Genomic DNA, 26,540 nt, shown 5'->3' on the forward strand with positions numbered 1-26,540 from the left:
TTCCCCAGTCTGTCCGTACATCCAGGGTCGCCCCATCCCAAGTGCAGAATCTGGCATTTCCTTTGTTGAACTTCACATGGTTGGTGATTGCTCAGCTCTCTTAATTTGTTGAGGTCTCTCTGCAGGGCCTCCCTGCCTTCGAGGGAGTCAACAGCTCTTCCCAATTAAGTATCATTGGCAGATTTACTTAGTACACCTTCAAGTCCTGCATCCAAGTTGTTTATGGAGACATTAGGTGGCCCATTAATATCTCAGAAGAGTAAGTGTGGGGTCCCACAAGTGTGTGGCTGAGTAAACTTGTTCCCATCAGCCTCAGTGTCAGTTGACAAGACCAAGTTTTTCTCCTGCAACAGTTGTCCTTTGAAGCTTGCCCATGTATATTTTTAATGTACTTGGTATTGCATACTTGACAAGTTACCTGGAAATATGTGTATTCTTTGGCTTCCTGTCTAGATAAATAGCAGTGAGAATTCTCCAAGGAAAAATGCTTAGTAATTGCATAGGGTAAATTAATGTGCAATATACTACCAAGCCTCTTCAAGACATGTGACCATCAGTTGTTTTATGAATTTCACTTGAACCATTTCTGCAATGGCAGTAGAAAAATAAGAAAGTGTTTTATTAGTGCATGAAAGAATATAATTTTCCATCTGCTAATGCCTAAAATTGTATAATTTTGCAAGGAAGCTGTACCAGCTTAGAACTACGCAGATTAATTTTGAGTCAGATTAAAAGGATAAATGAAGTTCTACTTGTAAAACAAAATTTCCCTAAGAATGCTTATTAATTATCAGTATGTTGAAGATGCTAAATGTTGGGGTTTTTCTTATTTGAAATGTTAGATATAAGGCATTGGATTGTTACTTTGATTTTTCTCACATGTATTATAAGTAGCTCCTTAAATAAGATTTTCTTTTGTAAGTAACATTTCCTTTGCTTTTTGTAATTTGTTCAAGTATGTATTGGGCTTTCTCTGTATTTTAGTAAGATTTTTTTCCTTTAGAGCATATGAGCTCAGTGTGCCTCCATTACTGAGCAGCATTGCTGGTCATTGAATCATTGCACTACAGAAATAATTTTCTGTTGACATTTTAAGAAAGTTGCTCTTGAAATGTTGCTTGCGCCTTTTAATAGTAGCATCAATGTTTTTAGGAACAAAATCGCTTCTCTGCAGTTGCTTTCTGTCTCTCCTCTTCTCTGAACCTTCCTCAAGCTTCCTTTCCTCACCAAGACCAGACCACCTTTGCCTTTCTCTCAGCTGATTCAGGAAACAAAACCCCAAATGCACCCTATTAATGCACCTCCCTTTGCAGGCAGCACAATGTCAAGTTAACCCCACAGCATGTATTTTTTCCTTTTGTAGGTTACCCAACCTCATTTGCCAGGATAAGAACTTAAGGTTTTGTTGTCATTTTTGTGTGTATATTTCAGTTTAATCCTTTTGTATGTTTTTTTCATGTTTTCATCAATTTTTCTTTTCTCTTTATTTGATCAGTGTATCTGATTGTACCAATGTCACCAAGATCACCTCAATCTTCAAGATCACCAAGATCTCCTTACTCACCACAGTCCTCTCACCCGTATAACTTTACTGTACCTGAAATATTCATATAGCTCTCCCTTGTTGTGTTTTTGTTCTCTTATCCCTTTGTTAACTTCCTTATTTTAGTTTTTTATCCTGCTGTGTAGGTAGATCTACTATTTTCAGTATCCTCATTAGGATCCATTTCTGTTCTTCATTCTTTAACTATTCCATTCTTGCACTCTGTGGTTAAATTGGAGGTATATATTAGTAACATTGTATTTCTGGTATTGTGTATTTTTATGTAAAAGCATATTAAAAATGTGGACCTGTGGAAATAATACCTACTGACGAAAATGTGGCTGTCCTATGTTACGATTTATTGCTGTCTTTAAAATCTGTTTATTAAACTTCAAAATTTAAAAAAACCACCAAAACTGGGAAATAAAGATTTGCACAATATGGCTGCAAGAGATTGTTTTGTGTATAAAGGGACAACCACCCTTGTCCACATTTGATTTATTGCATGCTCATAAGACAATCTGCTATAGCTTGAAAATGTTAAAATGGCTGCAAAAACAATTGCTGAAATCTTTAAAGACTATTAACAAAATAGTCAAAAGTACTGGCTTCACTGTGCTATTCACTGGCAGTACTCATTCTTTGTTCCATCTCTTTGGGACAAAGCAACGAAATCTATCAGAACTGCACTGGTTCTTACACACCTGCACCTCCTCATGTGTTTCATACTTTATGTAACCCATGAATCATTTGGCATTTGCTTATTTGTTGCTCCATGCTTCATCCCAGTCAGTCCAAATGTGCTGTCTTCCTTAGGTTATCCCTCCATTCAAGTGGAACTGGAAACTCCCACTGGGTTGCGCTTCGTGCCGCCCACCCCTTTCCATCAGGACGATTTCTTTAGCGACACCTCTAGCCTAGAGTCACCCCTTAGAACTCCCAGTAGACTGAGTGACGTGTTAGTGACCTCCCAGGGACAAGTAGATGGTACAGCAGCAGCACCGCCAGTGGTGACTGAAGAAGACACTTCACTGGATGACAGCAAAGTCGATTTCTCAGTGCCTAGAGAAGGAATACCTAAAGATATTTCCATAGGCGAGAGCCAGTTGGAGGAAGTGGACCTTAAGGATTTTCCACGATATCTTGGTAGTTATGGCGGGATATCAAAAGATGCTAAACAAAGGCAGAGTGAAGAGACTAGTAAAAGAGGAGTAAGGACTGAACAGCCTGAGAGAGAAAAGTCTGGTACTGATGAGGAGATGACGGCAGAAAAGTTTAAGTCTCTGTTTGAGGACATTCATCTGGAAGAAGGAGCTGAGTCTGAGGAGATGACGGAAGAGAGAGTATGGTCAATTCTTAAAGGTGTTCAACAAGCAGAACACGAAATGTCTTCAATTACAGGTTGGCAGCCTGACTCGTCAAGTGTCTCTGAGCCACCGACGTCGGGACGCAGGATAGGTGGTAGCCTGCTAGATCGCTTGGATGATAGGTGAGCACCTTTGTGTTGGAGTGTGTGTGTAAGCCAGCTTTCCCACGCTTGTTCCTCCAGGAGCAGTGCAGAGCCTGCTGCTCTACTATTCCATGAGAATATGCATGTATACTTACATGTACATTTAAAGGAAAAAGTAATAGTTGAGGTGAATTGTCCTTAGACGTATTTGTCTTTAAAAATATTTATCAGGTTTCATTCTTGATACAGGAATTTGAGAAACAGTTTGTATTATCTTTAGCGGGTAATATTACTTTTCATGTCCTTTATCTGGTGTATTTCTGTTTTTAATTAATCTAAGTGATCTGTAGATGTAGCTGAAATCAAGAACATTATCTGAAACCAGGATACTACATTACTCTCATTTCTCGAGTACCTTTTTAGCAGTCACCCTTTCTGTTGCATCCCTTTGCGTTCCCTCGGATAGTTGTTACTTTTTCCATAAGCTGATTTTTGAATTGTCAGTTTTATTAACACTTATTTCAAGCATATTATGTCATGCCCATTTACTAGACTGTTTTAAAAGAGATGAGTTACCAGGCATAAGAAGGTAAGAATGGTGATACCGAATCCATCTAGTCCTGTACGTTGTCTCCCATCAGTGACTGCAGAGAATGCTCAGGGAAGGAGAGTGGCTGTATATCCTGTTTTCCTCCTGCACTCTCCCAAGCTCCATTTATCTTCAGCATAATGACTTGCTGAGATGGGTGCTTTCTATATATTTATCTTCAGTGCATTTCTCTTGTATGAGCTTTTCCAGCCTCCCCTTGGACCTACTTAGGTTTTCAACATTGGCAGTATGTGTTGCCATGTTCAGCCCTGCTGAATGGGTGAGGGGCCCCTGCCTGCCTTTGCTTTGAACGTGGCTCCCGTGAGCAGGAACTGAAGGAGCCAGGTCTGCAGGAGCTGTAAATCAGTACAGAATCATTATCTGCACAGCGATCATTTGTCTGTCAGCAGTTTACATCCTTTGCATCTTTGACTCAGGATGTTTTAACGTTCCAGGGAGCATTAGATGCTCTCTTATCAAATCCAGTGGGAATTTGGCCATTGATTTCAGCAAACTGATTTTCTTTCAGGACTGTAAAGCACTTGAACTACTACTGATGAGATTCCTGTTGTTAAGCAAGTTTTGTTATTCTGCATTTTATATTGCGTTAAATTAGTAAAACAGATCACTTTGGGAATCAGGAGGACTTCCTTAAGAAGATAACAGAAGATCAGTTTCTAGTTAGATGAATTCACTTTGCTGTCCTTTAAAATAGTTTTGCCAGCAAATAGCTGGCATATTTTCATATGTACAGTCATAGTGTTTAACAGAAAGTGAGAAAAAATGCAAAGGGAAAGAACACTGTACATCAAAAGTCCAGGTTAAACCTGTCCATAGTGAATCTGGGGTAACATTTTGGTCAGTTTTCTGTCTCGTAGTTAACCTTCCTTGCCTTGGTCTATTATTGAGAATCTGCACTGTCTAAGGATTTGTTTTCAGATACCAATATTTTTTAAAAGGCATAACTTATCTGGAGTACAGATATTGTACTTTGGGGGAAAAATGACCTATTTGGCCATTACTGGTAATTGCATGGTAACAGATACTTTCATTACCTCTTTGGTTAGAGAGCTGGTTTAAGAATTAGTGCCTCGAGGCTTTAGCTCATGATTATGTAAGGGAACTGGTAGGTTTTGTATATTGGTTTTTTCTCTTTTTCCTACCCCCCCACCAAGTGGAAGGAGATTAACATAAAACATTTGGCCGTGTTTCCAGTGTCCACCTTATTTTCATTGCTTCTGAAAGGATGCCACAGTGCAGAAGACAAGATTATTAAATAGATTGATGTTTGCAAGTGGAATCTAAAATTTTACTTTTCTCTGTGTGAAATGTATTTGTTAAGACTGAAGGCTCAGTAAGAGGCTTGATGCTTTGCCCTTCTGCCTGTGATTTAAGCACTGAACAGCTGTCTATTCCTTTTTCTGTAGTTCGGACCAATGTCGAGATTCTGTTACCTCATACGTCAAAGGAGAAGCAGGGAAGCCAGAAACAAATGGAAGTCTATCCGAATCCACATCAGAGGCAAAAACTAAATCCTACATCCAGGAATCTTTAAATGATGTGGGAAAACACAGTGACAAAGAAGCCCTGAAAACAAAGCCCCAGATCTCAACTGGTACTGATGAGCAAACGTTATCATCAACAGGATATCAGAAATCTTTGGAAGAGACTAGCAAGCCAACAACAGAAGGCAGCAAAACATCTGTGCCTGTCAGTGTGAAGAAGATGGGCTGGAGTACTTCTGAGGATGGCAAGCCAAGAACAAGCATCCAAGAGGAGGAGGGAGCAGTAATGTCTGAACAGAAGGTACAGTATGTCCTGCAGTAATTAACGATGTGAGGAGTCCCTGTTGCTTGACATGTTGCTTGACATATTGCTTGACATAATTTTTTGTAAGACTTGCAAAGTTGTTTGTGACAGGGTTAGGAGTTTTTTTTATCCTTCTTTATGCCTTTTTTATTTATTACTGAATTGAGAAAAATGGAAGCTAGTGGAAATTTATATTTGTGTTGTGAATAGGATGAGGTGGAGTCAAGGTAGGCAGAGGAGCCAAGCAGGGCTGCATGTTCCTCTGCCTGACTGGTCCTGAGCCCTGGAAGAGGTTAGAGCAGCTTCTGGGACTGCTGTTCTGTATCACTGGGGAACAGGCCCCTTTCCTGCCCTGACATACCACCTATGCAAACAGTGCCAAACAGCTCAGCTGTCCATCTGTTTCCAGTAAGGTGTTGCCACTGGTTCCCACTCTTCCTGTGGCATTGAAGTTAGCAAAGAGATATAGGGACTCTTTGGGTTCTGTCCTGCTCCTTGTCCCCAACACTCCCTGCGTTTTGTTGTTTTTTTTTTACTCTGTTAATTGGCAGAAAAATACTTTTGGGTTATATTTAATCTCCTCCTTATGTTTTTTTTTTTTGTTTCATGGCCTTGTTCATCCCAACTTTGAAGTCCATCCATTCTTTTTGGAATCAAAAGATGTCCAAACATGTAAAGCAGTTTTCCAGGTGGCAATTCTTTCTTCTTAAAATACTGTGAGGGTCATCCCTTCCTTTCTGTCTTGCCCAACTCACACATCCTTAACTGCAGAACTCCAATTATAAGTGGCTTTCTGACAATGAAAATTTTGATAGCTTTCTCAGCTGCTTATATTTATTTCCCAGAAGCTTAAAAGTAAAGCTGATTCAAAGGATGGCTTGTAACCCTGCAGGTGTGTGCACCTCACACCCCAGCAGTGGGAGGGTTGCCACAGAATAGACCTCAGGGCCAGCAGGGCTGGCTGAAACAGGGAATTGCAGAATTTCTTCTACATTCCTCTCTCTGCTGCGATTGTCTTTTCCTGGGCATAATACAGGAGGAGATTGTAACTTCTGGAAGCAAGGTATTTTAGTAGAATTTCTTCTACTTGCTATAGCTACTTTTTTTTTTTTATTGTAGCACAATAAAAATGTTGGCTGTGGTGGGCTGCAATAAATCATTCAGGTTTAAATTAGTTCGTTTTAAACTATTATTTTGATTATACAACCAAGAATTCTTTTATTAGATGGTAACATAATCGGTCTCAGCAGTTATGCAGCATATGATTGTTATTATCTTGTTATTAGTTCGTGACACAGTAAGATCTTTCCTAATGTTCACTAATTACTGGAATACTTAAAAAATGTAAGAGCCTTTGCAGAAGGCAAAGGCAGTTAAAGGCAGATGGCAGAGTTCTTTAGTGTTTGTAGGCTTTGGAGACCTCAGAATGATGGTACTGTGCTCCAATTCAATGCAGCAGTAAGTGTAGATGCACACTGTAATGTGCTGAGGGTGTGCAAACGTGCTGCACTTCCCCCTCTGCACTCCCATCAGTGGGAAGATAACTTGTCATCCACTTCTGTGTGCTCTTTACTTTTGGATATCCCATCTGGATTGAGAAGAATAAGTGAGTGCTTTTCTTATGTGTGCTCTCTGCACTACTTTACTTTATTGGTAAAGGCTGATAATCTTATCTGCTAAATAACAAGTCTTTTTATAGACATGATCTTTGAATAAACTGGTATCAGAAAATAATGTCACTTCTAAATGTGGGTCTCTCACAAAGCCTGAACGGGTAAGAAACCAGGATCTGTTAGAATGACGACAAGAACTGCTTTAATATCTTGTCGATACTTTTTTCAATAATATCTTCTAATTTGACGTCAATAGTTTAATTACTAACACAGTTCATTTCCTGGTGAGACACTTCATATGCTGTCATGAAAACAGAAAGAGAATTTCAACTGCAGTCTTTCTGCAAGGCGTTCTTCAGAAATGCTCCATCAAGAGAGAAGTATGGAAGAAACAGATTTATTTCTGTGGAAAGAAAGCGGGAACAAAATAAAAAACTGCTTCCCAAAGTAAGAGATTTTGTTCTGTGACTCACTGGGAAAGGGCTAGGAATCAATAGTCACCCACCTGCAGGAGAAGGGCTGCATCAGTGTTTTGGCACACAATTTGCAGCAGGAGATAAACCCAGACAATTGATATTGGGCTGACGCCTGGTGATGTGGATGAAACAAATCTTTGGCCTCATCCCAAGTCCACATAAATGCCCAGACATTTACAAATGCAATGGAGTGATGGTGTGGGTCATATAATTCTCTGCAAATGCTCAAGCATCAAATTCCAGTGATCTTTTTAAATGAGAGAAGCACAGCACAGTTGCTCTAATATTCCAAAGAGGATGATGTCCACTGCATGGTCAAGGTGACTCTTAGTGTCAGAATTCCATCACAAATAAACCACTTAAAGCTGTTTGTTAAAAATAACTCTTGCTCTAAAGCCTTTGTGCCCTCTGGAAATCTGCTTCTTGTTGCTTCTTCAGGATAGGATTGGATTATAATTTTTTGTATCTATATTTGATTAGTGCCAGAGGACTGCAGGAGACTTCACATGCAGACAAATGCTGTCATCCTGCCCTAAATGCTTTTTGTTATATAGTCCTTTTTCTCCTCCACCCACTTATGCCTACTCTTATTTAACACATAATTTCTGAGAAATGCTTCTTGTTTGGGATGTCTTGGGCCGGATTCAAACAGAGAAACAGAACTGCAGTTCTCAATAGCCACTATTTATGATTTTTAAATTTTTTAATCATTCAGGCTGTCATTAAGTAACCTAGAGGAAATTTTCAAATTTCTCTATTCAGGAAAAGGTTGGTTCAGACAAACATAATGGGAGAAGGGCCTCTGCCCTGAGTCCATCACACACAGAAGTATGAAGCCCTCCTTCAGGCATGTGCACACAGAGCTGCTCAGCCCCAAAGCTGAGGAGCTCCTTGGGGTTTGGAGGGGAAAACACTGGGGCTGTCAGAGGGTGCCAGGGCAGAGTAGACCCCTCTGTGCAGCTGTGGTACCTCCTGGCACCAAGCTGACACCAGAGTCACACTGTTCCCCCCTGCCCTGAGCTGAGGTCTGACAGCTCTCTTCTTAAAACATTGCAGAATGGTTGTGCTTCACGCTGCAGTTTTGTTACTTAATAGAAGATAAATAGTGAACAGGAAAGCCATTTACATTTGTAATCTCCTGTGTGGAGGTGCTCCACTGAATCCTTTTGTGTGACTGTCTTCTTTTTTTTATTAGCAAATTTACTTCCCACACTTTGTGAATCCATAAAATTTGTTTGAAACGGTAATTTTTGAGGAGAAAAAAAATCAGTGAGCTATGACAAGGTTATTTAGTACACAAAATTTTTAAGAACTGCATAAGATTTAGAAACTCCGCAGGTCAGATTCATTTCAAAGACCATTTTCTAAGACTTAAGAGCTGCTGAGATATTCCATAGCTGGTATACTTATCAAGTTACAGCATGCCAAGGAGCAAAAAGACCTCCTCCCACTATATACTTTAAGAGTGAAACTGCGAGTCATTATGTACATAATAGAGACAGGGAAAACACTGTCCATGATAACCTCTGTTTTCTTCTCCTAGTCCTGATCAGCATGTTCTGTCTTGCAAATGTGCTGTTCAAATGTACTAAAACTGCATTTATTAGGAATGTAGTGACAGTGACAGTGAGATTGAGAGTGATTCGAGCTCAGGTGAAGAGCAGAGAATTACTACAAGAGTTTATCGACGGCGGTTGATTCTGAAGGTACCTCGTGATTTGCATTCTTGGCACAGCGTTGGCATGGACCTGGGTTGAACTGCTCTGTCAGAATGTCAGTTTTGGCATACTGGAGTCCCTCTGGTAGTGTGCTTTCCACTGCCAGTGTGGATTTATAACCAAGCGCTAGGCAGCCTTTCCTTGCTTAACCCAGAGGTTTATGGTTGTCTTCTGCTGGAAAATAACTGTGCTGCATGGCATGTTGTGTCCTTCACTGACACTGCTGTGCATGGTGTTGGTCTCCTGTAGAGCAAATATGAATTGCAGACAGAAGGGTAACTTTTTTTCTCTGTTTTCTTTAAAATATTTTAAGTTACAAGTTAGACATTTGCAGGAGAGTATGAGCAATGTATTTTGGTTGAAACTTGTGGTAGGAAGTGCTTAATGTGTTCTGGAAAACCTTCTCAATACAGCAAATGATCCTGACTTTAAACCTATCGAAGTTAATAAAAGTCTTTACGTTGCCTTCAGTAGGCTCTGTTTAATATATTTATTTACAGGTTGCCTTTATTTATAGCACCATATGCTTTATATACTGATAACAATGGCATAATCAAATAATTGCATGTGCCCTCATATTTTTTCTTGTTTGGTCATACAGTATGGCATTATTTGCCTGCAGCATATAGCATGAGAAAATAATTCTGCATCGGAAACCATTATGTTAATCACTCAGTAACTTACAGGATTTATTAGGCTCTTATTAGAAAACCATGTAGTCAAGCCATGAAAAAAAACCAGCCAGGCACCTTAGTGCTATTACAGCACTAGCTGAGTTTGCCTAAGCTATAATTGTTACTTTAGGAATAATTTGTGATATTCCAGTTGCACATATCTATATCGCTGTTGTTTCAATGCTTTGTGGAGGGGAGCCTGCGTACAGACACCGCGCTTCTTGTGCAATGTGGGTGGCAGATAGGCTGCTCTGCACAGCTGCCAAACAGTCCAAAATACAGACACTTTCAGAAAAGGCAGGATGATGTTTCTGTCTGTCTTCATCATGAGTCTCTTCAGTATACCAGTCATGTTTCTGTTCAGGATAAGGCAGGAACTGCAAAAATGAGCTCAGTAGAAGCGAATGTTTTGTCCGATCCGTCATCTCTCCAAGCGGAACCTGCTGCCTTCCATGAGGGGCCCTGGGCAGGTCAGGGTATAACCCTTCATCAGTAATTGCCCCTGCAGATAAGACATGACTGCTCAGGCTTAGGAATGTGGGGCAGGCGGCCTGTGGATGATTACAGACCCTCCAACGCTGTAGGGGCATCTCTGGTAAAACACGAAGTGTAAATGTGCTGCGAGTTTCAAAGGCTGCATAGTTGGCCTGTAGCTGAGGTCCCCCACCCAATTTATGTCTGAACTATTTTGGTGTCTGCTGGTTTGGAGGCAGGAAATGTTGGAGTAGAAAAGGGGAAAGCGTGTCAAAGGCAGCCTTCACTTGGTTTCCAAGTACAGCCTCTGTGTTTAGAGAAAGGCACAGAAAATTGGTCTTAAATGTGGTGGTATAATTTGGGGTTGAACTTGTAACAGAGCAATGGTAAAGCAGCATATATAGTGTTGCAATCTGCAGGTAGTGCAGACGCAGTGGGGAGGGTGTGCATGGTGAGTGGAGGCGGCTGAACCCGCTCTGTTGGGAATGTGTCTGATCTCAACTGGATTGGAGCTGTACCTGTCTCTTGATTAGAAAATACATGTGATGCTTCTGTTACTTTCTGATCATTTATAGCTTCTTTCTTATCCCCCACTCTGCGTCTCAAGACAAGCTTAAAACAGGACAAGAAAAAAATTGAAACCAGCAATCGTCAAGCCTTTTAGAGAAAGAGTTAGATAGTGGAAACAGCCATTTCAATGAGTATTTCAATCATGTAAAGTTCATGAAATGGTGGTATGAAATGGAAGAATCAAGCTTTAACATTGGTAGGGATCAGAACTCCAATTTCTGCACATTCCTGGGAACAGAGGTTCAGTTTGGGTGAACTGAAATCACTGTGAGAGCATGCACCCAAGCTGGGGAACAGCTCCTCGATCAGGGAAGAGGTCTCAGGATACAGTGCTCAGAGGCACTGAGCAACACTCTCAGCCTGCAGAGTAAACATTTTAACTCTTGTATTCCTGCTGCAGGGCCCCCAGCAGTGGTTGGGAGCAGCAGGCTGTTGCCTGCCAGTGCCTGAGTGCCCGGCAAGCCCAGCCCCACAGCCCCAGTGCCTCTCTTAGGCTCATACTGAATGATGCCAGTGCACTTCCATGGAGCAGAAGTGAGAATTAGGCTCTCCTTCTACTCCTGTGTTTTCTGACACACCTGGCTAGCCTAAGTTGTTAAGTGGCGATTCAGGGTGGGAGGCAGGGACATTTTCACTCTGACCTGACTCTCCCATCCCACAGGCAGCACCTGCCATGCACCGATGATGAAATGCTCCAGTGCTATTCTGCAGTCATGGCTGAACCATGGGGTACTTATCCACTGTCTTATGTTGTGGTTAGTCAGGAGCCAGCCCTAGAAACCTTTGTCGAATTTGCATTCTCTGGAATAAGAGCTGTTTTGAATATCTGAAAAACCTAGGCACAGGCTTCAGAAATGGATGCAGTGCTGTGCCCGTGCTGTCAGCCCGCTCTGCCAGCTTGTCTTCAGCAGCAGTGGGGAGGGGATGAGGGTATGCTGGGAACCTCCACTGGGCAGAGCTGCATGTGGGAACTGCATTGGTTTACCCTAGCCTTTATTAATAGGATCATAGAATGGTTTGGGTTGGAAGGGACATTAAAGATTATCCATTTCTACCCCCCTACTGTGGGCAAGTGCCACCTTCTACTAGACCAGGTTGCTTGAGCCCCATCCAGTCTGTCCTTGAACATTCCACTGATGGGGCATCCACAACTTCTCTGGGCAACCTGTTCCAGTGCCTTACCATCCTCACAGTAAAGAATTTCTTCGTAATATTAATCGCTCTTCCGGGTTTTCATTACTGCCTGCATGTTGCATTAAAAGCAACAGTCACGTAGCCTGCAGGGATGAAGTTTGGCAACGCCAAAACCTTGAGGATAAATTGAGTCCTGTTGTAAAAAAGGCTTTGCTGTGCGCCTCCACGGGTACTGTCAGGGCTGAATTGCTTCATTACCTTTGCTCTTCTTTCCCAACTTGTTTTTCCTTTCAGTGCATTATTGCTAAAAATGTTATTTCCGTTTAACTGCTACCTTAGTTCTCTGTCCTGGCCCAAATATGGGGCTTTTCTCTCCCCCGGAGGTATTTTCCCAGCAGTCCAAGAGCTGAGTCCTGTCAAGTGTTCAGCACTCTCGAGCACATTCCCATGGGATTTAGCACTTCAGAGGGCTGAGCCTATAAAACCAGACAAGCAAGGACTGATGCCCATTTCCACATGTAATAGGATCGTATTCTAACCTCAAGGTAGTGCAGATGTTTTTGTTTTTGCTTCCTTTCCCCTCTGGTGTTCACATGGTGGATTGATGGGATGGGGCATTGCAAAAGAAATGGGTTTATGGCAGTGCAGGAATGCGAGCAATTAGCACACAAGGGAAAAATAAGAGTGCTGCCACAATGTGCATATTCAGAGCCTGATCCAAAGCTCCTTTTATTCAGTCATGGCAGAAATCAGTGTCTAATTTTTCATGCTCTTTCAGAGGTTGTTAAATCTTTCATGGATACAAATTTTTGGCAAAACTATTTAGTAAGTTTCTTGCCGAAAGGTTTATGGTAGCATGTAATGGAAAACAAAATATATTTCTAAGCAGGGGTTATTCAAATCTGCTGTAATTTAGTATCTTGTACTTTCGTTATTTCTTGCCAATTTTTATTTAAGATTTGTCCTTTTCCATGTGTTTTGCCATGAAACGCCCCATTACTGATCATGGAGGGTTTGTTTCAGCCTGCACTGGACAAGTGGCGTGGGAGCCTGAGCAGCAGTCAGTCAAAACTGCAACCAGCAGCTTCCATGGTCTTACTATTCAGAGGAAACTTATTTATGGAAAGTGAAAATGTGGCCATCCTGTAGGTGAGAAGAATTAAGAGGTCTATGTAAGGCAAATGAGAAGCGTTTCTTTTTTTGTGTTCAGCTGGGCACAGCCTCTCCACTGCAGTCCCTGTCTGTCTAGGAGAGCAGCAGATTTGCTCTGCTCTGTAGCTTCCCTCACTTTGTCTTGCCCCAGGAGAGTTGGAGCTGCCAGCCTCGGTAAAATAACACAGGGGTAAATTAAACCACTTACTACAAGTGCTGTTATGAGGTCTGTTCATCCTGTTGTCCTTCATGCAATGAGCAACAAACCTCTGAGGCAGCTCCCAGTAGCGGGCTGTACTCTGTCCCATTTGCGGCACCATTTCCTTTCAGGTCTCCCTGGCTTGCAAGTTGGTTTGTTGGGCTTTTTTTCCTTTCCTCCCCCTCCTATGGCTTTAGCAATACGTCTGCAAACAAGCAAGTACAGACTCAGCACGGGCGCAGGCGGAGAGTCGTGGCATCTGATTAACAAGGTCTCCCTGAGTAGGCAGAACTCACTAATGAAAATGACCTTAATGAAAGATGTTTGTTTCTCCTGCCACTGCCACAGAGGCTTGAGACCCCAAGGAGACTGAGGCGCAGCTGCTGTTTATGCATTACAAGAATGTGATCTCGAGACTGAGGGGATTATGTCCTGATGGTGGCTTAGGCCAGTAGGGGAAGAGGTCTGAGTGCTCTGTACAGCTCCTGTTCCCATTACGGCATTGCCTCTGGTCTTTGGCAAAATTAAATATTTAGGATATTTCCATCTTGCTTATTTCTGCCTGCTTTTAAATTCCTTTTTATCCGTCGGGGTAAGACACATCCAGCCGCACCTTTTTTCTCCACTGTTGCAACAACACTATATGTATAGCAGGAATAAAAGGGACTATTATCCCTCTAGTAACAAAACAAACATGAAAGAAAACCAGAGCTCTGACAAATCTGCAGTGAACTTTGGCACAACACTGCAGTATGGACTGTATAACTCCATTTATCTGGAGGTCCCTGGTAACACCCATAATCTGCAAATAAATGTTAAGAAAATCAGTGGAGCTGATCAGTGGAGTGGACTTTGAGGAAACTGCTCTTTGCTTCTCCTGCCCTGGAGAGCAGCAAAGAGAGGATACCAGCTGGTTTTGGCAGGACTACACTCCAGTGAGCAGGGTGACATTAAAGCACTCTGCTTTGCAAAGCTTCCTGGCATGTTCTGGGGCTGAGGCTTGCAGACTGCAGCCTTTGTATGCTTTAGTCCCAGGGATATAACTGGGCTTCCAGTAATCGCGGTATTAAGTTTTCTCCCTGCCTTTCTAAAGCTTTTGGTACTGTGACAGTGCTTTTGACTGGTGAAGGGTAAAATGAAGCCCACATAAGTATGATGGAGCAGAAAGAATTTTATTCTTTAGCTGTGACGCAGATGCACCAGCTTTGTGTTTAAAAACAGCTTTTGTTGACAAGGTCATCTAATGTGTCATTCTAACCCAAAGCTGGTTTGAGATCTTACGAGTAAAACTGCCGGTGGGTAAGGGTTTTTTTTCCTAGCAAACCCGTCTTTATAACTGCATAGGATTAGAAACGTCAGTAAATCAGATCTACCTCCTGCCAGTTGTGAGCCCTCCTGCTATTTGTTTAACTACCCACCAGCAAGAGAATTGTGAAAGCTGGATTTCATGCGTGCTGACTGCTGAGTATTTACAGCATTTATCATTAAACTGTGCTTAAAGGAGCATGTAGCTAATTAAAAAACAAGATTCACCACACCTTTAAAACTGCATTTTGTTTCGAGACATTTTTCAGTGCATCGATACACTTCTCATTTTAAAGCTGAATGCAGAAATTCTCTCTGTTTTAAGGGATAACCTTACTCCTAGCTGCAATTAGGAGTCAAAAGAACCAGTACACACAAGTGATATTGGTGTGTTAAGTAGTCTGGTGACCTTGCTGCTGGCCATGTTGTTTTATTTCTGATTTTCATGGGTTTTATTGTAGTGGCTTTGGAGATCCTGTTCATGAGAGGGAACCTTTCCATACCTCTGTGTTCCATGGGATGTCTGGGCCAGGGTTCTCTTCTGCTCCTTAGGGCACTGTGTGGGATCACACTGGGGAGTCTCTGAACCCATGTGTGGGAGGCCAGGAAAGAAACTGTGCAGATAGTTCCCCATCTGCTATGCATCTGATCAAAGTATTAAGTCTCCGGAAATCAGTATTTCCCCCTCCCATGTCTTTGTGAATAGGAAGCCCCACAGGTTTCAGTTCCCAAAATCTTTACCCAAGCCTCAGCAGCAGTCCCGGTCCTGTCCTGGTTTCTGCTGTTTCTCTTGTGAGAAAGGAAGCAGCGGCTGCGGTGCCGGGCCCTGCTCACCGCGGGGGCCGCCCCTCACTTCCCTCCTCCTGCCATTGCCTGGCCGCGGGGCTGAGGCAAGGTGTGTAATTTCTCCTTCCTGTGACCCCTCACCCCAGTCCTTCTGGGGAACGAGTTGTCCAGGCTCCTTCTGAAGGCTTCAGTAGCCGTTTGTTCTGCCTTGCTTTTGTAAGGATGCCACCATTCCCAAGCCTGGGGACCTCAGCTATGTCCCTTCAGCCCCAGGTGCAGGACCTCATCCTTATGTCCCTATGACTCCATAGGGAGTCCACCTGGCTGTGGTGCCTGCCCTTCTCGGCGTGATGCTTCCTGAAGCACCTGCATTCAACAAGTTTTACAGTTTATAGCCTGTGAAAAGCCTGGGGAAAAAGATGTGAAAAATGTCTGGAATTCTTTCATTGCTTAATTATCAAGTGATGACCTCAATGCAGCTTTCAATGTGAAGAAAGCAGAAAGTCTGCACTTGTGAAGAATGACAAATGCTGGCCAGGGGCTCAGCTCTGGAATACTCCCCTCTGGCTCCCGCCTGCTGCCTTCCCCCCAAAGCGAGGGAATTGGAAAAGCTTGGCTGTAGAAAAGACCACAAATGGCTCGTAATCAAAAGGAATGGCTTATTTTGCTTAGAGCTTAGAAATAGCATACAATCCTAGTGTTACAATGTACATATTGAAAAAGCCGTGTTTGTAGGGAAAACGGTTTTAAAAAAATAAACATGGCATCACTGTGTTTGTTTGTTATAGAGCAGTGTCAGGAGCTTATGTAGACAACTATGTAGTGTATAGACCACAGTAAATAGGAATTATATTTGCCCTGTTCTGTTTAGTAGGTTGGAAGCGTTAGGACAGATTGATGCTGAGCTATAATATTCTAATTTTAAATATTGTTTTTTTAATATTTATATAATGTGTTTTATACAATGTTTCTTTCTTCTTCTTTCCTCTAGTTGTAATTTTTTCCATAGTGGGTTGAGGGGAGAAGAAAAGTTTTAAGGATTTTGTTTGTTTTTTGTTTAAACGGCTATTCATTTGCAAGTGGAAATTTTTCATATGTAGGCCAGCTACATTATCATTATGTTTGCTTTATTTATATGAAAGATACAAGCACAGTCAATGGATATTTTTGAAGCATCAAAAGCAGTGCTTGCTTCAGCACCCAGGTTTGGAAACATGACTTTATGAGGTAATGTTAGCAAAGTTCTTCTGGAACTTAAGTTCACAACTGCCAGCTAGCCTTAGACTCTAAAGTAATGTCATTTATTTATGATTTGAGCTATAATTCTTGTGGTGGACTTGAGTCATTAGCATAGCAGTTAGGAAGCTGCTTTTACATTTATTTACACTGGTCCTATAAATTGCTGACACTATAAGAAGCGATGGCTGGAGTGCTGCCGACCTCAGTAAGTCATGGACTGGGCTATAGGTCCAGGCAGGTGTTACCATGGCGGGCAAAGTGTCACGTGAGATACCTTTCTCCATTTTGTAAATGCTGAGAAGTCTTGTCTTCTGTGTGTGTGTTTCAGACTTCATGTTTAGCAAGCTACAGGCAGAGCTGTCTTTTTAAATCCCAAATTTCCCCCATTTTAGACCATGTTACTGTGTGTGCCGGGCACTGAGAAGCTGTGAAAAGCTAATGGATTTCTGATTAGAGATTATGTCATTATGAATTTGTGCCTCCATCTCACAGGTCTCAGACTGACCACAAGATTTTGTTGCACAGACAGCTTCATGCCATGCACTAGTTAATAAGAGCAATGTGCTAGAAGCTCACTACTGGCTTTAGGGACACATTCTGTAGAATAAACTCACAGGTATCGGCATGCTAAACGAACGAGGCTTTCATACAATTTGTGTGACATAAAGCAAACCGTTATATAAAGTTGAAGCTAGCATGTGCTTGTTGCTTGGATTGGTGTGGAAATATGTGTGGGTTTGACAGAATATAGGCTCTATTGCTAATCTTATAACACGTTCTTTAGGGTGAGGAGGCAAAAAACATTCCCGGTGAATCTGTAACAGAGGAACAGTTTACCGACGAAGAAGGCAACGTCATCACGAGAAAAGTAATCATGAAATACATCACTGCTCTGAGTCTTTGCATTCAAGTAACTTCTTTTTAACATACTTTCTCCCTTTAGAATCTAGGAAAAAAAAAAAATCGGTATTTTTCATGTATTGCTTTCCACAGATCACCCGGAAGGTAGTAAGACGCTTTGTTATCCCCCATGAGAGAAAAGTTGGTGAAATGGTAATGGAATGGGGACAACCAGGAAATAACAGTAGACACAGAGGGTTGTGTTGACTGCTAGAAAGTGCTGCTAAAGGGCTGGAGGTTTGCATTTAACAAGAAGCCTTGGCAAAGTGCGGTGCTTGCGGTTATTGGCAAGTTGTGTGTTTGGGTGACGGGGCAGGGGTGTCTCTCTGTGCTGTGTGTGGGCAGGGGCAGCATCCAGGGGGCCCAGATAAATTCTGTTGGCACAGAGCATTAAGGTCTGTCTCTGTAAAACAGGCAGCAGGCTTAGGCCATAGGTTTTGGGCCTGTTTTGTGCCATTAAGATGAGCCATGTCTGTGTGTTTGGTTAAGCCCTTGCAGAATTTGTGCCTTATACCTGTAGGTGTGTTGTGTTGCTTTTCCACCAGCCCAAAGGAATGAGCTGCAGTCTGATCCCCACTGGCCTCTCACTCACCTGTGTAACACCCTTGTGCTAGTGACTGAGGGTTTGCAGGATTCAGGGGAACAAGCACATACCCAAGCAATGGTATCCTCTACAAGCAAGCACCAATACAGGATTTTGTCCCTGGTGATTAAAACTGGAAGCCTTTCTGCAGGGCTGGATTATGCCCAGCTTCACCACCCTGAAAAAGAAGGGACAGTGGGAAGGACAGGGCTGCTGTGCGCCAGCGCACCCCAGCTCTTCTTGCAGAGGGCTCTAAGGCTATGGGCAGGAGTGGGCAGGCTGTGCCTCAGCTGTCCTCTGTCTCAAGGAGCCTCGGGGGAATGGGCATCACCTCTGGAAACAAACGGCTTCAGAGGAGCTCGTGCCTTCTTCCCCAGCACATGGCCCTGGGAGGTCTTTGCTTCAGTAAAACTGTCCTTGAGGTTAATGAAATTCTTGTCTGAGTGAAAACAGATTCAGAAAGGAAGATAACAAACACTCTTTATGTACTGGTAGTAAAAAAGAAAGAAAAAAAAAAGCAGGGGACACACACGTCACAGAAATAAAAGAATTGAAACAAACATATTTCCATTCCCACTTTCATAGTCGTTTATCAGGGGAAAAAAAATTCCTGCCCAGCAAGGGGGAAACATTTTCAATTTGCTGCACCAGATTAGATTAGTTGGAAACTACAAATAGTAACAAATACATCAATGCAGATCACCTGAGGGGTAAATTCTGCCGATAGCCACACGTAAGCAGATGCCTTTCTCTGATGTGAGTGAGGCTTGTGATTACTGGAGTATTTATTTTTAGATGATTATTGAGCTACTTTTAATGAGCAAAGATGAACTTTATTTTGGGGTTTGATGTTTTAAAGACACTGAAACCTGCACTGCTTGTCACTGTTACTGGTTTTACTTCTGTGCTGCTTCAGTGGCGGTTTTTGCTGGCTTTCTTCCTCCTCCTTTTATTCCATTACTAACCTGCTTACTTTAAAGCACAGATGTTGTGAAACATCATAACATCAGCCACAGCCTATGCTATCAGAAATGTTCACCAATCCAGCTGAGCTGGGAGGCCAATTGGGAAAGGAGATTTTTCCTTGACAGTGGCACTGGATCCCACTGTAGGTGGTGGCAGGGGCTCTGCCGAGGACTGCCAGCCAGGCACTCCAGCGCAGGGGTCATGCTGAAATTGTAGACCTATGTTTCCTGCTTGAAGATGATATTTCAGACCTGTGCTTTTGCAGCTCAGCAGAGTGGATAAATAGATTGTGTGTGTCTTTGAAATGAAGTGTTAATGTGATTTAACTGCTTTTTACTTATCCTGTTACAGCAAAATGTGAAGCCTGTTTTGGAAGCAGATTTATAGTTACGAGTACTCTCTGCAGACTATGCTAATGTTTATACTTTTCCTTCAAAGCAGGGGGAAGCTTATAAGGTTAAGACAAAGAAAGAAGTCAGACACGTGGAGAAGAAAAGTTACTCATGAAAGCTGAAAGCCGACCATGGAACGGTCAGTGTGATCCATTTTCTTCCATTGCTGAAGGCTTTTGTCAGCACGGTGCTGTGCAGCACAGGGAGTAGCACCTGGGCTGCACAATGGCTTGACTCTGCTACCCTGACATTGCTTTCCAGCTGCAAAGCTCAATAGCTTGCCCTCGATCTTGTAAGCAGAAAATGACCTTGTGTTCACATGTAGAAACTGAGCTTTACTTCTTGGAGCATAAAGCGATATTGAGGCATGTGCAAGATTTCTGAGAGTTTTACAATGTCTAGTGTTTGTAATCCTTTCTACACCATTTTCTACCCCTAAAAATTAACTCGAACACAAATAGTAAAGGAGCTGCACACAAGTAAATCTGCTGGGAGTGAAAGGCTTCTTCCACTGTCAGGCGTGTGATCTGAGGGCAGTTATGCAAGTCAAAGTCCTTGTAAGTGAAGTGTCTCAATATTTGCCAACAAATAATCCCTACCAACTGTTTCTTGTGAATTTTATTGATCCAGCCTTAATGATTGTAGCAAACCAGCAGCTGATGGTATAAGGGCTGGAACTAAATGCACAGGCTAAGACACCCTTGCCAGAGGTGACAGAGCACCCTGAAGCCAGAGGCTGCCTTGTCTCGATGACAAAGCTACAGTCACACAGAAACATGCCTGTAAATACAGGAGGAGCCTGTCTGTGTCTGTCAGTGCTGGTCAGTCAGTCATGGCTCCAGGTTTACCATGTTCATGTCTTTTTTTTCTACTCAGCACTTCTCTTAGCTTTGTTGGGTTTCAGGAACTGGGCAGAGGAAGAGTTTATGAAGTGCAAGTCTATGTGTTATCCTTTTCTTTTACATCTGGTATAGGATTGACTGTAGGATTTAAGAACAGGATAAACAGGACCTGGAAAACATACCAGATAGTGATGTGGAGGAAAAGGACAGAAGCAGAGTCTCTCCTAAGTCCCTTCTGACTGCTGCAATGTAAGGTAGCCCCTAAAGCCACCTGTGTGTGTGAATAGTGCCATTTGAGATGAGCAGCTCTCAGTGTGTGGGATCTAGCTGAGGGATTTATGGGATCAAGCCCCAAGGAGCAAGCTTTGTGAGGTGACTGGCATGCTTTCAGCATCTAGTAAGCACCTACTGCATCCACTTAGCACAACTGCTGAATTCCTGCTTTTATTGAGAGCCCTCCCATGTGTGCTAATAGAGTAATACAGCTTCACCTGCCTTGCTGCTCAAAATACTCATAAAATATTTAATGTTTTGAAAAGGGAGGTGATTCTTTTGAAACATCTTTCTCGTTCATGGAGTTTAGGGATACAGAAGGAGAGCAAGACAAAGGGACGGCATTGCTTGTATGAAATTGTGTCCGACGTTGGCTTCCATGTTGTTCCAATCTGCAGGGGCAGACCAGCAGAAATGTGTAAACTCAAAAGCACTGAAGGCAAGGTGGGGCATTGAACCCCGTAAGCAGTATAGCTAAAGAGCCTGCCAGCATACAAGCTTAGTGCAGCACACACTGAGGATAAGGGAGAAGCATTTCATTTTGAAATGACATAAATAAGGCAGTCCTTGCCTAATGTATGAAACAGAGTCTGACCTTCAGGAAGCCAGACCGAGTTCCTCAGAACCAGATTTGCTCCCGTAACCGCTGATGCGTTTCTCCTGTGATTTCCAGTAGGCAACTCTTCCGTGCTAGAGCCCCTACCAGAGAGTCTGCCTTAGATAATGAACCTTTGCTCAGGGGGGAACTTTGTCCTGTAAGATGAATCTCTGTACTCCAAACTTTGATATGATAACCATGACCAAATATGCGTTAAGTAATTGTGAGCCCAGTCAAGAATCCATTGAAAACATTTTATTTGGATGCAGAAGTGGAAGTATTTGCACAGGCAGGGGATTCTAATAGAAAACCAGTTTGTTTTGTAATCACAAAAGGCAAAAAAAATCCTGTTGGGGAGGCAGAGGTGGTTCTTTTCCTTTGAGCGTTTGAAAAAAAAAGACAACGTTAGCTAGATTTTGCTGTGAAAATGTCTTTATCACCATTGCAAATAAACCCATTGTGAAACATAGGCTAAAAGGAGAAGCCAAGAAGTCTTGCGTGCAATTCCTCAGGACAGCACTGTGTGAGCTGGCATGACTGCTGCGATGGGAGCTTTTAGCAGCAGGACAGATTTATGACAACTGTAGATGTGGACAAGGACAGATTGCTTTAGCATAGAAGGAGAGCGTAGCACTCCTGGGGAATGCGTGTGGACCTGTGACCTGATTAGTAAAGCGGCGTGTCCGTGCCAGCCTGGATCCTGCAGGCACTGCGCAAGCCGCGCTCCCGAGCAGGCTGCCCTGTGCCCAGGTGCTGGGGAGCCGCAGGTCTCCCAGCTCCTGGTGTGTTTGTGTTTCTGCTTCCTGCCCTCCATGCTGCAAGACATTGCTGTTGTACAACAGATGTAACAAACTCACTTTCCTCACGTGCATGGCTCTGGATGGGCGAGAGCAGGAGCTGGACCCCATCTCCTCGGAGCCAGGCGGGAGATGAATGGGGCTGCCCCTCTTCCTCGCTTTGTCCTTCACCATGCCTCCTGAAGGCTGGACTCAGCATTCCTGGCTCTGCCAGTCATGTTCCCGAGAAACTGGCAGAGGTGGATGTGCAAGGAGAGCGGGTTCTCCATCACTGTTGGGGGTGCTTGCACACAATGAAGAAAAACGTGCTGTGGAAGCAGCAGCTCTCTTGTTCTGGAGACGATGCCGTTTCTTCCACAATAAAAGTACCTATTCCTTGTCGTCATCGGATCTGACGGGCTGGTGCTGTGTCTGGGGTGATGAAATGCAGCGTGTTACAAAGGTACTTGTAAATCAGTTTACGAGCAGTGTGGACATCTGCAGCTGCATTTTCCCCTCATGCTGGGAGCTCAACTAATGTCATTACCTACCTGGAAAGTGTGTGATTTATCCTGCTGCAGAATTCCATCATGCCAATTGCAGCTTTTCTGTTTAGTCAGGGAAAGGCACGAAATTGATTCTAACGAGAGATTCTGAAATGATTTCTGCTCTCTTTTCTTTCCATAGGACTGTGTGCTTTTACTGCCAGTATTCTAGAGGGACAGTCACGGAAGAAAAATCAACAGGAATTAAACATTCACCTATAAAAGTGTGCGTGTGTTTGCTGCTTCCCCACATTAACCGCATGGTTTTTATGCAAAAAGAAAAAAAAACAAACAAAAAAAAACCCCAAACAAAAAAAAAATTAATTTAGCATGAGCCAATTTACAGAGCATGGAAATTCACGTTCATTCACAGGATTGGAGGGTGCGCAGTTACCAATGCAGTGTATATACAAGATGCCATGCTGTTAACAGCTTCTTTCAAGCAGTTTGATGTCATCTCAAAAGAAATAAATTCCTGTGGCCAGAGAGGATGTGCGAAGACAAAATTGTTAAACCATGGAAAGACACTAAAATTACTAAAATCCACAACAGCTCGCCTTATTTTTCTTGGACCCAAACTGTCAGGGTATAAAACACTATTTGTTTCTTTTTTAAACATCAATAGTTTTGCTGTAAATAAATAACACTGTATAAATTCTAACAAAATAGAATAAATGTTGATAAGGCACTGCCTTTTCGATCACAAACAGAATATTGCAGATGCATTGAGCAGGCTAGGTGTCTCAAATAGCTGCACCTACAGGGATATTCTGGGTGTATCTTCACAGATTCTTGTATATTAGCAATTATAATGTTTGTATATGCAAAAATGCTAGCTTGATTTTAAAAAAATCTTTAAAATCTGCTGCAAATTTAAATGATTCCCAAAATGAGGAATTCTGTAGTTCTGTGAAAATTTTTCTTCAGAGTACTAATATTTTGATGCATGTGTTTCACCTTATTTTGATTAAATCTTTTCCAGTTTTGCAAACACTATACCGCAACATGAAAAATAAGATTTTATCTGTAAACACAAAGCCCTTCATCTAATATTTGTTGCTGTTGCCAATTTTTCAATGAAATGACCTAAGACCCATAACATATACAGTAGTTGTATTATGGGGAGGGGGGTGCTATCTGTTCTCGCTTTATAACGGGGGTAATGCTTGCAGCTTTAGAAGTGGGTTGGTGCTCCAAGGAGCACAAGTTTGGGATATTTTTAAATGAACTGAAGAGAAATTATTAGCTAATAGACTGGCAGCACGCTGTAAAATTATTACTGTATTGTGTACTGGCTATAAGATGTAGAATCTTTCAGTAAGCCAATCATCTGTAATCATCCTAGCAGTGTAATATTAGGTTGTTAAGGCTGCTGTGTTTTAAAGGGCATTTTTATTTGGGTTTTGGTGAAATACTTTAATTTGTTGATTATATTCATATGGAAACAGCATTCATTGATAATAGCTCTAATTACATATGTATGAAAACAACAAACACTGGATGATCTAGTTGATTATTTAAGCATAAAATAAATTGTGTTAAAACTCTTGGATAATGTGTAATTGGCAGTGTTCTTGTACCCTACAGACGTGAGGCTTCATGGGGCCAGCTGTTAACCACCCCTGGCTCTCAGCTTCTTTTCCTCTCTGTTTCTTTTGTCTGCTCCACCTCCTTGTCTTCCAAGTGTGCCAGGCTTGGCAGGCTGTCCCCAGGTCAGGGGAATGGGAGAAAAACATAGCAGCCAGCAGCACATGCCCAGCAAAGTGCTGAACCCACCTCCCTAGGACGGAAGAGACGTGGGGAAAGGGCCTGTGCAAGCCTCTTCTCCAACACGTGTGAGCTCTGGACCTCCTGGAATTTCTTTTGCCCCATTGAGAACCACTACCAAAGGCAGTTTTCTCCCCAGAGCGTGTCAGTCAGACCAATAACCAACCCACTGCCCATGATGTCATTAAAGTGTACATCCCCTGTACACTTCCTGTGTATTATCAGTGATGGACCACTATATAAAAAAATGCGGCCAAAACAAAGGTCTGTAGGCAGCATCAGTACACTCACTGCTCTGGACTGCTTGCTTCTCAAGTAAATACAGTTTATTACTCAGGAATCAGTTTTACCTGGCTTTTAAGGCAACATGGAGGTGAGGTATTTCACCCCATCTTGGCACCTGAGGAAGCACCGATGCTACAGATCCACCTCAGTCTGCTTGTTATCTTCTGATCCCGCAGGAACCGGTCCTCACTTGGGGTCAGTCAGCAAAGCTCTCCTGGCTGTGGTGAGGAGCACTTGACTTCAGGAGAATGTAACAGGTTGGTTTGTCAGTGTTTCTGAGTTATTAGAGCCACCAGCTTTTGAAGCAGTGACAGTAAATGAAGTGGTTTCCAGCGTTTGAGCACCCAGTCTGTGTTGCAATGCATGTTTTACCTAGGTCAGGATACTGCTGGTACCATGTTGATGGTTCAGGTCCTTACACCACGGTTTGGAGGACAAATGCCACTTTGCACCATTGGAGAACAAACCCACCTTATTGCAGTTCACAGTCCAACAGCAGTCATCATCCTCCTGGAGACCTCACCATCCAGATGCCTCCCTCCTGCTCGCGAGTATCCAGATCAGCTGAATGAAAAAGAATGTTTTCAGTAACTGCTGAGCCGATGTATGTATTTAATATTATATAGTGATTGTACAGCTGAAAGCAAAGGCTGTGGTGACAATCAGCAGGAAGGCAGGAGCAGCAGTGTAGAAGAGCCTTGCTTCATCTCTAGCAGCATCCAAAAGGCAGCGTTTCATTTGACTCATCTTTCTCCTCTGCCTGGTCCCCTTTTAGTGCCTGGTGCTCATGCAGAAAAAAGCTGTGATGGTACCTGGAATGGCAGCTCTGGGAGTCAGAACTGCTCTTTATGGAGACAGAAAAGTGGGGTTGCCTGTGCACGTAACAGAGGTGTGAGGTGAGTCTCGACAGGTCTCCTGCCGCTAGCAGTGATTTATGTGGCAGCTTCAAGCTCGGGGAGTTGGTCTTGACTGTGACAGCACACGTGAGGAGCTGCTGGCTCACCCTGGGGCTCCCAAGGATGTTTTTGCAGCAAGGCCCAGTCATGGGGAGCACTTGGTGCCTGAACAGGCTGCATGACCATGGCAGATGCCTCTTGGGCCACTGAGGCCAGCTCTGTAGATGCCCAGCAGGGCAGCCCCCAGCACTGGCAGGTCCCAGACCCCAGCTCCTGCTGCACAGGCTGGCAGTGTCACAGCTTGCTTCCCGTGAAGCTTTGATATGAAGAGACAACAAAGAATCGGAACTCTGTAGCTAAATTTGCAGAGTTTAAAATTTCACATTAAATGCTGCACAAACAGGATTTTCTGAGTGTTGGTTTGTTTTGCACTGAGTGTATTGATTCCATCAGTAGCTCAGGATATTTGGGAAAAACAAGGTTGAAGCATAAATGGTCATTTGAGAAGAAAAACAGGAATCTCGCCAGAACTAGCAAACAGCACAGACAGCCCTGGAGTGAGTGAGGGCCCTACCTAAATGTGCACTTTTTTTTTTTTCATGTTTTCTCCAGTGAGAACATTCCCCTTAGAGGCAAAATTGTAAGTCATGGGGCTCTGATTGCATCTATTAAAATAAACTCAATTGCTAAATACGGCTTTCTTTTCATCCTTTGATATTTGATTTAGCAGCGCCTAATAATGCTGCGGAGTATCCTACCATACTTTTCCCATTTCTGAGAGAATATCAATTACATTTTATTTGTGGCCAGTAATAGTTTTAATGTCAAAAATTCTAAGAGCTCCCGTAGTGCAGAGCTGACATTAGTGGAATAAACGGCAGTCGCTTGCAGGATTGCAGCACCCTGCTAATTAATGCTAATTTCCTGGGGGGTTGTTTAACACAGGCTTTGTCTGTACCACGCACTGTGCAGGAAATCAAGAAGTG

At 42.8% G+C, this 26,540-nt stretch overlaps 1 protein-coding gene across 23 annotated transcripts in view; it reads left to right on the forward strand.

Moving 5' to 3' along the window:
• Nucleotides 1-24,158, forward strand: part of ANK3 (ankyrin 3) — a 205,785-nt gene extending 181,627 nt beyond the window's left edge. For 18 of the 23 annotated variants that reach the window (XM_039382698.1, XM_039382696.1, XM_039382709.1 and 15 more), the window contains 4 exons: nt 2,360-3,032; nt 5,010-5,388; nt 19,619-19,711; nt 22,749-24,158. In XM_039382698.1, coding sequence (XP_039238632.1) covers nt 2,360-3,032; nt 5,010-5,388; nt 19,619-19,687 — 1,121 coding nt within the window. In that variant the 3' untranslated portion in view covers nt 19,688-19,711; nt 22,749-24,158. The remainder of the gene's footprint in view (nt 1-2,359; nt 3,033-5,009; nt 5,389-19,618; nt 19,712-22,748) is intronic. The other 5 variants (XM_039382724.1, XM_027745975.2, XM_039382745.1 and 2 more) reach the window with 2 other exon arrangements.
• Nucleotides 24,159-26,540: the final 2,382 nt, after the last annotated feature.

The sequence above is a fragment of the Pipra filicauda genome, unplaced genomic scaffold (genome assembly GCF_003945595.2).
Source record: "Pipra filicauda isolate LSUMZ 115617 unplaced genomic scaffold, ASM394559v2 scaffold111_size4109106_pilon, whole genome shotgun sequence".
Classification (NCBI taxonomy): domain Eukaryota; kingdom Metazoa; phylum Chordata; class Aves; order Passeriformes; family Pipridae; genus Pipra; species Pipra filicauda.